We start from the raw sequence: 12,906 nt of genomic DNA, 5'->3' as shown, positions 1-12,906 counted from the left end.
TCCTACTCCAGTTTTACATCATGGGTACAAATAAAAAGCTGAACTGACTTTTCTTGCCTTTAGTGTTAATACATTCCAGTCTGTGGTGTATTCTGGCAGCGCCACAGTCTATCACCTGCTAGTCATCTTGCCAGGACAGTAAATGCTATCCTGGAAAGATATCCAATGTATTGTCTCTCTGGAGGCAATGATGTGTTCAGTTCAGAGGACAGTTCCAATTTGTTTCAGTTGTTCTGAAATCTAATCCTCTTCTCTAACGTTTTTCCATACTTTAAAGCTTGATGATATCTTTGAATGGAGTAGGCCTAATAAATCCATTTAAGTCATTAATAAAAATACTGAATAGCATAAAAGTGGTCTAAGTAGGCCTGAAATACGGAATGCTAATCTTATTGACAACCTTAATAAAATTCATTCTTAATAAAATTCTTACTTACAATCTGAATTTTAATTTGGTTTGGGATAGTGAAGCTTCAGTAACTGATTTCTAAATGTGCCCCTGCAGAATACTTATGAAGAACATTTTTACTAACTTATGAGGCTGTCTTGGAAAATATCACTAGTTTCAAGATAAGCAGCAGTTATTATTTTTAAAATACATGTTTTTTTTTCTTTCCTACTTCATTTCATCTGTCAAATTTAATTCAGTATCGAAACCAATTGATGTCTCCAGAATGTTATGCTGAAATGAAGTGCATGCAAAGAATTGTTTTATTTATTCTAGAAACATCCAGCGAGCTGCTGTATTTTCTTTGTATTTTTCCATTCATAAAACTATTATTCTTTCTGTTGCTCCAATAAAATTGGGTAATACCTAGCTTGTATATAGATTAGTTCTGTTGTGATGACTGGTGTTGTTTCCTGGCTAGTTTTCTTTTTCCTCTCGATATATTGATGTGCATTTCCTTATATCTTACTTTTTGATATATTCTGTTTGTTTAGGGCATATTATACTAGGATCTTGGTCACCAATTTTGTCTCAGACTTGAAATACAAAAAACAACATGAAAAACCAGAAGAAGAATAAATGCCAAAAGTAAAATATAGGAGAAAATGGCCATGTATTTTATATTGAGTGTTGAAATTATTTACTATTTCAGAGGGAGATTCTGTGAGCTAACAGGGTATTTATTCCTAATCAGAGAGATCTTTTAAACAATTCTTTTTTATATAGAAATGTATTTTGAGCATTGCTGTATGATTGTTGTTTTTTATAAGGTTTCATACTGTATATCTTCAGTGTTGAAATTTTTGTATTTTACTGTGGTGATTTTAGGCATTAACATCTGACCTGGAAAACAGGAAGAAGCAGCAGCAAAAAATGCTAGACCAGCTAAAAGAGATGCAGAGTTGCTACAAGGCTAGTGAGAACGGACGTAGGCAAACAGAACTCCAGACTGCTGAGTTAGCTCATCAAGTTCAAGAGAGTACCAAGGAAGCAGAACGGTACCTTACTGAATTCAAGCATTCAGAGACACTCAGGCTGGAAACTGAGAAAAGAAGAGAAGATTTGAAGGTGAGAGCACAGGAAGCCATCCGACAATGGAAACTGAAGTGTAAGAAACTGGATCGTGAGGTGGAAAAACAAAATGAAGCTATAAGTGAACTGATGGATAAAAATAATCAGGTAAGATAGTCTTTATTTGTAACCATCACATTTACTTTCAGAAATGAATATAAGTTTATTTATGCAAGTTGTAACTTAAACTATCACCTTCTTACAGTCTGGACTAAATTTTCTAATGAACTACAAAATAGCAAAAGGAACGCAATATTTTTTTAAATATTACAGAGTTCCAAATTCTGTTCTTTAGCCGGTATTGCAGCACCTTAATCAAACCTTTTTTTTCTTGTAAAGAAGAAAGTTGTGCTATGAAAGTTGCGTTTTTTTTTCTTTTCACATTGCTGTTAATGTAGCTTATTTTTGTAAATTTTTAAATGATGAAGTTATATATTGTTTAATGTAGTATGCTCAGGTCACATATTTGAATATAGTATTTGTTTTTCCTGTGTATGTCAAACTGCTAGTATATCATAGTGCTATATGGATTTTTACACTCTGGGCATATTTTTAATTCCATTATGTTTTTAAGCTTTTCTCAAACTCTAGGCTTATAGTGATACCTTTTATTGTCAAAGTCTACAGATACTGAAATTTTTGCAGAACAAAGCACTCTACTTAGATGTTAGCTTCCAATGATTTTCTTTAAGTACTTTAGGTGGCACTGGATTTCTTTTTTATATTTCCTAGGTCCTCAAGGAGAAAGATGACCTCAGAAAACAACTTCTCTCTGCTATACACCAAGTAGAAAACCTTCAGAAAGAACTGGATAATGTGCTTACAAAAAGAGCCCAGCAGGAAGAACAACTTCACTGCAAAGAGGTAAAACTAAATGAAATGAAATCTCAACAACTATCTCTGGAAGAAGAGATAAAGGAAGTTCGAGGTACTGTAAATAAATTAGAGAATGAGTTGAAAAAGCAAATCTTTCTACAAAATCAGATGCAAGCTGAAAAGGAACATTTGGAGCAAGAGCTTGCAAGTAGTAACTCAATTCATGAAAAAGACCTGGAAAGACTCTTAGAAATGCAAGCAGATGTAAAAAATTTGAGTGCTGTGCGTGTGGAGCTTACAAACAGAATAGCAGAAGAAGAAAAAATCAAAAAGGAATTACATAAGAGCCTCTCAGAACTCCAGAAACATCAGGAATCTAAGCATGAAGAGATGACTTCAGCTAATAAACAGCTGAAGATGGAAAGAGAAGTTCATCAACAGGAGTCAGCAGAACTTCGATTAGAGTTACATAATGCTAAGATCAAACATGAACGAAACATTCAAGAGCTTACAAAACTCCTTAAACAAGAAAAGGATGATGCAGACTCTCAGATCAGAATGCTAAAGGTATCCTGTATAATTCCAAAAGCAATCTATTTTATTTCTTTTGAGGGATTAAAGTAGTAAAATATGTGTTGTAAAACATTTAACACATGTTATTGCAAGTCTTCATAAAAACTGTATTCTTATAGTAGTTTTAGAGCAGAAGTTTTTATTAGTTCAGAAGTAATGGCTACCTATATCTGTGATCAGAACAGGAGGAGATGTGTAAAGCCCTAGTGCTTTAACATCATTAGATCCTTTTTCAACTACTATTTTAATAAGTTATCATCATGGCCCTATTAGATTACTTGCTTTATTTCAGAGATGGTGCATTTTTCTAAAGATTTAAATTGCACAATGTTGGGAGTACTGTCACTGTATTTAGAAACACTTTCAGAATGTAAATAGTGATCAAATAATACTTAAGATCAATTTTGATCATTTCTTTTTTGATGAGTTCTTAGAATTTCTAATTTCTGTACAATTTCTCAAGGAAGTGACACTACATGTGTAGTAATTTCTGAAGTACCAAATTTTATTCAGTAAGAAACAAGTTAATGTCTTGGGGTCACATCCTTTAGTCCTGATTCAAGGCTTATGCATTGGAAAGAAAGCAAGTATTTTAGTGGCTTACATGGTCAAGAATTGAACATGGTCTAGAATTGAGCAAGTTGAAATGGATGCTCTAAACTGCCATTAATTATTGACATTTGTATGAGAACTTCTATATGAGCTATACATTGCACTGTTATTTAAGCAATTTGATTATATGATTGAATACATATAGTATATGTATAGTATTTTCTGTGTTCCATTTTGTGTCTTCATGTCAGTGGAGGCAGTGGTTTTCAGGTTAGGTGGTAGGTTATCAACATAATTTGAGTGTGCTTCAGAAGCACTATAAATATATATTTCTCCTCAGTTCCATCAGATACTTTTAATTAAAAATTTGCCATATAAAAATTAAACTCATTTAACCACAGGAAGCTATAAAATCCTTAAAACTGTAGTGATTGCTGATATACTTCATCATAGGTAATATAAAGAAATTAATTTCTTTTCTCACAAATACACAGAGTAGGTTAAAATGCATGCTTTCCACATCTTGGCAGTTAAGAATTGATGTTTCTTAGAAAAGCGTGGTTAGTTATTCATGGCAGAATTGATAATATGTTAAGCACTGTATAACAGAGCCTTTAATGAAGATAGCAATAAAAACAAAGCAAAACAAACAAAAAAAACAACAAAACAAACAAACAAACAAAAAAACCAAAAAACCAAACACTGGGTTGCTGTTAGTGGAAGGATCATTAGAAACAGAAAATATTTTGACAGGAAATGCTAAATGTTTTGGGAACTTACTTTATAATGTGTCTAGCATTGTTATATGAGTGATCTGTCCAAATAAGATTTTTTTTGCATGAAATTGCAATTGATGTCAAGGGAAATGTATTCTGGATGGTGGTAATCGAAACCTGAACTGATTGTGTCTGTTTTTCCCTTGTATGGAAAGGTCAGTGTTATTGAAGCCTTGATATTGATCCTGACAGTTGTGACTTAGCAGAATATTAAGAGAATTCACTTCCTTTTTTCTTTTTCATTTACAGAGCTGTGACTTTATCCTAGACTTTTTAATCTACATACAATTTTTTACAGCTTCAGCACAGATGAGCAGAGAGCTTGAGGGAAATGAATTTTGTAAGCTACTTGGGTAGGCAGCTGTTTTTAGGAGCACACAATGATAATACACAACAATTTCAAACATTGATTCAAACATTGTGAGAGCAACAAAATAGCTAATCAAAATAGCTAATTTGTGAGAAGATCTGACGAGGTTGTGGTGGTACAGGTGGTATAGTTTCTTAGCCTTTAGATTGTATTTGGGTTTCACTTTTATAGATAGATTTTTCTATAGTTAATAGTGCGCATAGTGCATAGTTAAGCTAAAATTAGCATGATTTTTAAATTCTTTTTTTGTATGCTTTTGTTTGTTTGTTTGTTTTTTTCCCTTCATTGCACTGTTTTTGTGCCCAATAACCAACAGTCTTTTCCTATCACCTGGATAGTCTTGACTTTATTTATAATCTTTTCTCAACCTTTGTTGTAAGCAATTGTAAGCATTTCTGTGAAAAACAGTACAACATAACCCTGTTCAAAAGTTGATCATAGTAAAGTCTGAAATATAAAAGTCAGTTGAGAGGGATGTAGTAGCGGTAAAGGCAAATTTAATGCATTTCTTAAGATCCAAAGCCTAATTTGAAGAGGATTCCTGATGTGAAAAGTTCTTTTATCCTCTCTTCTGCATGATACTTTCTGCTTCATTCTCATCTGATTTGCTGCATTGCTGCATTGGATTGAGAAGTTACAAAGTAGTTAAGAATTTTTGTTTTAATGAGGCGTTAGCATAGGGGGGTAGTGTATGAAATGCTATGTGCTTCTACAGACTACTGCAACATACATGATGTCAGTGGTGAGAAGGATCTTACTGTCTCAGTACTAAGATTCTGGTACTTTAAGATTTTACTTCTGTTTCTTATAGAACCTTTTAAAGGAGGCCCAGCCAATGTCTCTCTGTCTCTCTCTTTTTTTTTTTTTTTTTTAATGGTAGATAAATGAAGCAGAGGAAATGAAGTAGTTTATTTTGCAGTTTCCAACTGTTATGTGTGATCAGAAGCCCTAAATCTCTCCCCTAATTTTGCTACCTGCCCTCGTTTGCTTTTCAGAAGCATTATTGCAACTTCAGAAAAAAGAAATACAAAATTTTCTTGTGACAGGAGTTTCAAATATTAATCTTTAAGATTATAAAGAGATACATATGTATACATAAATATTTATTTATATTTTTGTTTTACTTAATTAACTTCTATATGCATTCAACAAATGGGTGTTTTTTTCTTCCTGAAAGTAATCAGAGGCAGAAAATGGATTCAATCCAGTTCAGTGAAATTATGAACACATCTGACACAAGTGTACTAGAAATTAATAAAAATTAATGTTCTCAATTGTGACGCAAAGGTAACATGATTGAGGAACCTGTTTCTTGGATTGTTTGTTTCATACACTTTATTATACACTTACCTTTAGTAGGAACTGAAAAGAGAAGTGTATAAACGTATTAACTAGAAGTATTCTAGGTGTTGCATGCTTGTCTTTGTGTTTAAATTGAATTGTAAAAAACATTTTTCTAATCTTTTTCCCAACATAATATATCAGGGCTGCTCAGAAAGTAATGCCTCCTATTTTAATATATTGGCCCACGGTGTTAGAGGCAGATGTTGGTGGTGTGGCAGTAGAGGTTGAACCTTCCCAGCAATATTCTGTTATATGTTATTTCTGTGTGACACATGGCAGCAGAGGAGCAGTCTGACAAAATGGTGTCTGACATGGGGGTGTGTGTGAAACCAAGGTGTGTCATTGAATTCCTCCTGCAAAAAAAAACTGCATGCAACACCCATTGATATTCACTGACACTTGCTGAACATTTGTGAAGACCAAACAGTGGATGTGAGCAAAGTGAAGCGGTGGATGGTACATTTCAACAGTGTGACAGTGGGTCACCTCTGCTGCTGCAGATTTTTACGAGTGCTGCATGCAGGCTCTTGTTCGTCACTGGCAAAAATGCACAGTTAATGATAGAGACTATGCTGATAACTTGAGCTCTGTAACTACAAATTTGCTCTATGAAATAGTGTTACTGTGCTCTTCGTATCTGATGTAGTTTTCATGAAAACAAATAAGAGGTATTATTTTCAGAGCAAGCAATGGATATTTATAGTCCTGATTCTCTTCAGGAATTTACAGGTGTGGTTTTGTGTATAACTGCATCTTGCAATTCAACTATATTAAATCTGGTTTTGGATAATGATATGTTTGTGTAATTTTCTTTGCTTTGTTTTGTTGTTGTTTTTTTTTTTAATTTACTATTTTATAGTTCTGGAGAATTTCTCAAATCAGTCAGATGAATGAGAAGCAAATATCTGATTGAAGAAAGGCATGTCTCATCTTTTCCACTGGAAACTGATATATTTTATTCACTCAACTACTTTGGGCTCTTAGGTCCCTTAGATGTTTTTTTCTCCTATTTTTCCTCTATAACATCTTTACGAATAGTGTTAAGAACACACAGTTCTAGAAATGGAAAAGCAACCAAACCTTTGAAGTTATTTCCCTGCAGATATAAATTTAGTATTCTTACAATGAAATGAGCTTTGGTATTTCTAATTCCAAATGATTGCAGTAATGGAAAATTTGCATAAACACTGAGCTTCTTTAAGTGATGTCAGCTGATGAGTGTGACAGACTTGAAATGCAGAGTCTGAGGCTTCTACTTACTTTTTTAAAAAGACTGTACAGTACTGTAGCATCTTACAGAAATTTACAGTGTACTTAGCTTAGAAGAATGTCAATGCTATGTGACCTGGTTTTGCAGTTATATTTGCATTATTGGTAAAGTTCAGGACAACTCTAAATTGCAAAGGAAAAATCTGTATCATTAATTTTTTTTTTTTTGGCAGCACTAATAAATCATAATAATAACAACAAAGTCATATTAAGTCATTGTATATAATAATTTTACTTTCACTGTATGAAATGTATTTCCTTAATTGATATTTTAATCACAAAAATATTATTTTTGTGATATGTTTGCCATATTCAGATAACTGATTGCATTTAATATTGATTATCATTCTGTGATTATGTTCCATAGTCTTGAAACTCAACTGTCTGAGAATGATGGAAAATAGTACATATAGTGACTTTGTCATCTATTTATCTTTTACCTCCAGATGGAACTTGTAGAACAGAAGAGCATAGTCAAGACTCAGAGTCAACAACTGGAGAAGATAAAAATAGAATGTGATAAATTGACAAAAGAATTAACCCAGTGTGAAGAAGAAAATACAGAACTCAGGAAAAAATTTGAGTTTGTAAAACAAGAACTAGAGAAAAAGGTAAACATAATTAGTCTCAATTTTTTTTAACTTGAGATAAATGTCTAAAATAAAAGTGAATTATAAAATTAGATTTAGAATAGAAAATAGAATTAGATGTAGAATTAGCAAAAAAAAAAAAAAAAAAAAAAAGGAACACCCCAACATAGGCACATTCAGTAACAGATGCTGTAGTACATACTTTGTGTATAAATCAGTGCTGAATTATGAATTGTATCCCTCCATAGATATATTGAAACTGCTTATAAGTGAAGTATAAAAAAAAAAAACTTATCAGAGTAGGAATATAAGTTTTTCTTATATATGGGTAACTGAGAAACTAACAAATATCTAATTATGCTCTTCCAATTCTCTTCTGTTCATTAGCTGCATCTACTCTTTGGTTGTGACTAGTATATTTACAAAATTAATGTAATTTGTTTTAGGGGTACAATTGCATAGGCTACAATTTCTGTTGTATGTGACAGCATTTTCATAGTTAGTAGTGAAATATCTACGGATTAAAAAAAATGGAGGCAGAAGTTTAATTGAATTTTAGGATTAGTGTTGAATAAAAATGGTTTTCAATTTCTATTTTTCTGTGAAAAATTTTATTAATGTTATTTTTCATCATTGCAATGATTACATTCATTTCTGAGGTAATCTTAAACTTGCAGGCTATGAACTTGGAAACTGAACTTTGTTTTAGCTTGCTCCTGTTCTAAAAAGAAGTGCTTTAGAAGTTCAACTCCGTCAGGCTAGTACAAAGTACTTCAAATGAAAATTCAATATTTTTTTTGTCTTGGTTGAGATTTTAATCATATAATTTCTACTGGTCAGGAAATGTGGCTGTAGGAGGGTATGTAGTCTTCTGCAGAGAGTTGAAAGCTAGCTCCAACTTTATGTAGTATTAAGAAGATTTATTTTTTAGACAGAGATGATTGCTTATCTTTAAAATGTTTTCCTCATTGCCAATCACTAATAGAGATTCTTTGAATACATTTCATTTGAAGACATGCAGACTGTCAATTCAAGTTTCATTTGGGGTCCTGTGTTTTTGACAAGATGCCTGTTTGAGCTCCAGGACAAGATTAGAAGTTAATTAATAAATATTTTATTAACTTTTTTAAAAAAATTAAAAATAGATTAATGATAGAATACATAGTTTTGTCTGTGAAATCAGGCTTGATGATTGCTGGGGTTGGGTTTAGTGCAGTTTGTTCACAACTGATTTCCAGGAGAATATGGAGGATCAACTGAGGATTTTGAGTAATATGAAAAGGTGTAATATTCCATGGCAAGGAACTATACTCAGTGCCTGGATGTAGCATGATTATAATATTGGAAGATAGTTATATAGCTGCTTATGCAGGTTACATTATTAATATATTAATACATTATTAATGCAATAATTTGTTGTTGCGCTTTAACTGCAGGATAAACAGATCAGCAATGAAGAAGATCATTTGAGAAGGATGGACAAGGCAAGACTGCAATTTAAGGTTCAGCTGCATCATTTAGAAATGGAAAAGGAATCTATTCTCACCACGATCGGATCTGAAATAGATGCTGCTTGTGAGATTTTTTCTCGGGATTGCATGGAGAAATTCAAAGTAATTCTAAGTTTTTCAGTATGCTGCATTTCTCATTGTTTTCTTAATGGGTGATTGTAGCAAAATCTGCTAAGGCAATACCACTCATTTGGTATTGATAATTTAGGGACAGTAGGACTAGGGATAATTAGCTGATACATATACAGCTGCTGGGTACTGGATATTAGAATGAGATATTATGAAGATACCAAGAGGTAATTTTGAATTCATTAGAACTTGTTTTACTTTGTCTCCTGAAAGTAAACCATTTACTGGCAAAAGGCTTTCAAAAGTACCATCAAATGTTGCTTTTTCTTCCACCCTAACAGCCCAGTAAGTCTCTGAAGGCAGTGTGATCAGCAAATGGCTGCTAGTGTCATGAAATTTAGGAGGTGGCATGGTCAAGTTCAGACTGCTTAGGTTAACCTCATTTCTGTTCTGTGTGCATGTTACAAGGCGCAGTGCAACTGTTTTTCCAAGTCTTTACCTTCTGGTTCAGCCAAATCCCATATTTTTCCAAGGATAATATCAGAGAGTCAGATTTCTTAAAAAACAATGCAGCTTTGCTTGCCCTGACTCTCCCCATGTATGTTGGATCTACCTGTGTGTAATAAACTTCATACAGTGGAATCCCAGCATAAGACTGCTGCTTGGGGTGAGTGCCACAATTTTCTTCCCAATGATTCCACAGAGGCAACAAGGCTGGTGAAGGGGTTGAAAAATATGCCCTGTGAGGAGTGTCTAAAGGAACTGGGGCTGTTTAGTCTGGAGAAGAGAAGGCTGAGAAGAGGCTTTATTGCTCTCTTCAAATATCAAATACCTGAAAGGTGATTGCAGAGAGAGTGGGGTTGGTCTCTTCTCACTGGTGACAGATGACAGGACGAGGGGAAATGGCCTTAAGTTGTGCCAGGGTAAGTTTAGGTTAGATATTAGGAAATACTTTACAGAAAAGGAGGTTAAGTACAGGAATAGGCTCCTCAGGGAGGTGGTTGAATCTCCATCCCTGAATGTGTGTTTAAAATGCATTTGGATGTGGTGCTCAAGGACATGATTTAGCAGAGGGTTCATAGGCTAGTATGGTTAGGTTGTGGTTGGATTTGATGATCTTTAAGGTCTTTTCCAATCTGAGCAATTCTATGATTCTATGATTCAGCGAGTTTGCATAATTTACCTTTAAATCTGGCTTGCTTATAGATAAACAGTTCTACTGAACCATATACAGATATGATTTCCCGGCTGGACTTTATGGCAAGGAATATTTATTTGAAGATTTTTCAGTAAGCTGGAAAGAATATTTTCTCTTTTTCTAATACCCTTTTTAATGCATACTTCTTTCTCTCTCCCTACTTTACAGGCAATATCACTTGCACCGACAGTGCTGAATGATCCTCATCGTTGGTTAGCAGAGACAAAGGTAATGGTCAAGTTGTCTGAATTGTTGCTGAGCAATCTAATATCCAGCCTTCATAATCATTTACTAGAAAGTGTGTTTGAAAAGACAGTTAAAAGGGGAAGAATTGCAAAAGCTTTCCTTTGTCAGCAGTTATGATATTCCCAGACTGTTATTTCAGCTAATAATATAATTTTACAGATTTAGTATTGACAAGAAACACTATAGCCAAATAAATAACAATTTACAAAAAAAAAAAAAAAAAAAGTAGCTACAGTGATTTTAGTGATCTGTGTTTCCCACTGTATAAATTGAGACAGTCAGTAGATTATTCTGCAGGTTTATATTTAATGAGACAAGAAATAATTTGGAATAAGGCTCTTTTTTATTAAATCTAGATGTTATTTGATTGAATTCCTGGAATTTCCTTTCCACCTTTGTTTAAAGTTTCTGAATTCTGTAATGTAATTGCATTCATGCTTCAAAACTATTTTGAGGTGATGATTGGTGAATTACAACTATTTGGCAGCTTTCATCCTGTTCCTCCAAGATACGCTTCTTATCCAGTATCTTTTAAAAGGATTCAGCTTTTAATGATCAAAGCAGATCATAAAGAAATTGTGGAATACATAAAAATTTCTGCTTTGTGTAAGGTGTACATGTAAGATAATTTGAGGTTATTGCTGATATATGGTTTAAGTAATACGTGTAGACCAGGAGAGGCTATCGCTATAAATAATAAAGATAAAATCAAAGAAGAGATGTTATGTATTTTTATAATTTAAAAAGTGATATTGTCATATTGAATAGACTTTTCAAAGTGTACATAATAATCATTTGCATACGTTTCTCTTGTATCTTTAGCTAGTAGGGAGCAGTCTAGAATGAATGAGAACTTGAGATGTCATCCCTCTCTTTTTCCTTTTTGTTTTTAATAAGTAAGTTATAAAAGTATTTGTTAAAAACAAAATTAAAACAAAGATAATATAAATCTGGGACAATCATGCCATAATAGTTATCCGCATTTGCATTTCTGCATCATTGCAACTGCTTATGAGTATTCAAAAGTTGAAGTCTTATTTTTTCCCTAAATTTCTGAATGACATTGTTTACACTGAGTCCAAGGAGTGGCAAAATTTGTAATAATAATGGCCTTGGAACTGATATTTTTAATAGTATAATTAAATATTGTAATCACTTTTTCAACTACTTCTGCCAAACTGCCTCTTTTTGAGAATTTTGTTTTTCTCTTGTGAATGCTAGTTTTTTCTCTAGATTACTAGTCTCTAGAAAGTACAAATTATCTTCAATACAAATACTTTTGAACATGATTTCTGAACTTTAATGTTAAATATGGAGTTTGTTTCCTGCATTTTTCTGAACATCTCCTGTTTGTAGCTAAAATTGTTTAAAAACATAGCTTTGAATGTATTAGGGACATTTATTTTAACTTTTTGTTAAAATATAATTTTTCACTGACTTTCATTTTATATAAACTCTCTAAGTGCTGTGTATGTTTCTGGTGTTCCATACTTCAAATGAGGAAAATTTTTTGGGAATGAATAGCAAATTACATTAATAGTGCTGTGGAAATCTCACAAGACTAGATAAAAATGACAGAGATAGATCTTGTGTGGAGGCGGAAAGATGTCTGTGAAGCTCTACCTATTGTGGTTGACCTCCTGGAAGAAGGATGATTTAACAAAGGTGTTTGGAAGAACATTTTGTACTAACTGGGAAATGAAATGCGCATTATTAACATTAAGCTCAGGAGGAGCTCTTGATGTCTGTATAAAGCTCTAAATGTGAATTTCCTTACTTAAGTACAGCAGCAAAAAAAAAAAAAAAAAAAAAAAAAAAAAAAAAAAAAAAAAAAAAAAAAAAAAAAAGGAAAAAATCTGTGTACTGCTTTTGTGCATACAATTATCAGCCTAAATATATCTCTGTTGAGATTCCTTGAGGGTCCTTCTAATATATATGAGTGTTTTCTTCTATTATAGTTATGCAGTAATAGCTACAAATGAGTAAGCTGTGATTCCAATGATAATTTGTTCCATTAAACTTTGTCCTAGTAGTTTTATTGGAATTCTATTTATTGTCCCCATTTTCAATGTA

At 32.9% G+C, this 12,906-nt stretch overlaps 1 protein-coding gene across 4 annotated transcripts in view; it reads left to right on the top strand.

Moving 5' to 3' along the window:
* Positions 1 to 12,906, top strand: part of CEP128 (centrosomal protein 128) — a 95,153-nt gene that overhangs the window by 35,840 nt on the left and 46,407 nt on the right. For 3 of the 4 annotated variants that reach the window (XM_052693484.1, XM_052693485.1, XM_052693486.1), the window contains 5 exons: positions 1,277 to 1,627; positions 2,252 to 2,902; positions 7,666 to 7,830; positions 9,246 to 9,422; positions 10,756 to 10,815. In XM_052693484.1, the coding sequence (XP_052549444.1) occupies positions 1,277 to 1,627; positions 2,252 to 2,902; positions 7,666 to 7,830; positions 9,246 to 9,422; positions 10,756 to 10,815 (1,404 nt within the window). The remainder of the gene's footprint in view (positions 1 to 1,276; positions 1,628 to 2,251; positions 2,903 to 7,665; positions 7,831 to 9,245; positions 9,423 to 10,755; positions 10,816 to 12,906) is intronic. The other variant, XM_052693488.1, reaches the window with a different exon arrangement.

The sequence above is a fragment of the Tympanuchus pallidicinctus genome, unplaced genomic scaffold (assembly GCF_026119805.1).
Source record: "Tympanuchus pallidicinctus isolate F22 unplaced genomic scaffold, pur_lepc_1.0 scaffold3, whole genome shotgun sequence".
NCBI lineage: Eukaryota > Metazoa > Chordata > Aves > Galliformes > Phasianidae > Tympanuchus > Tympanuchus pallidicinctus.
Note: the sequence above shows the minus strand (reverse complement) of the source record. Positions and strands in the feature narration are given on the sequence as shown.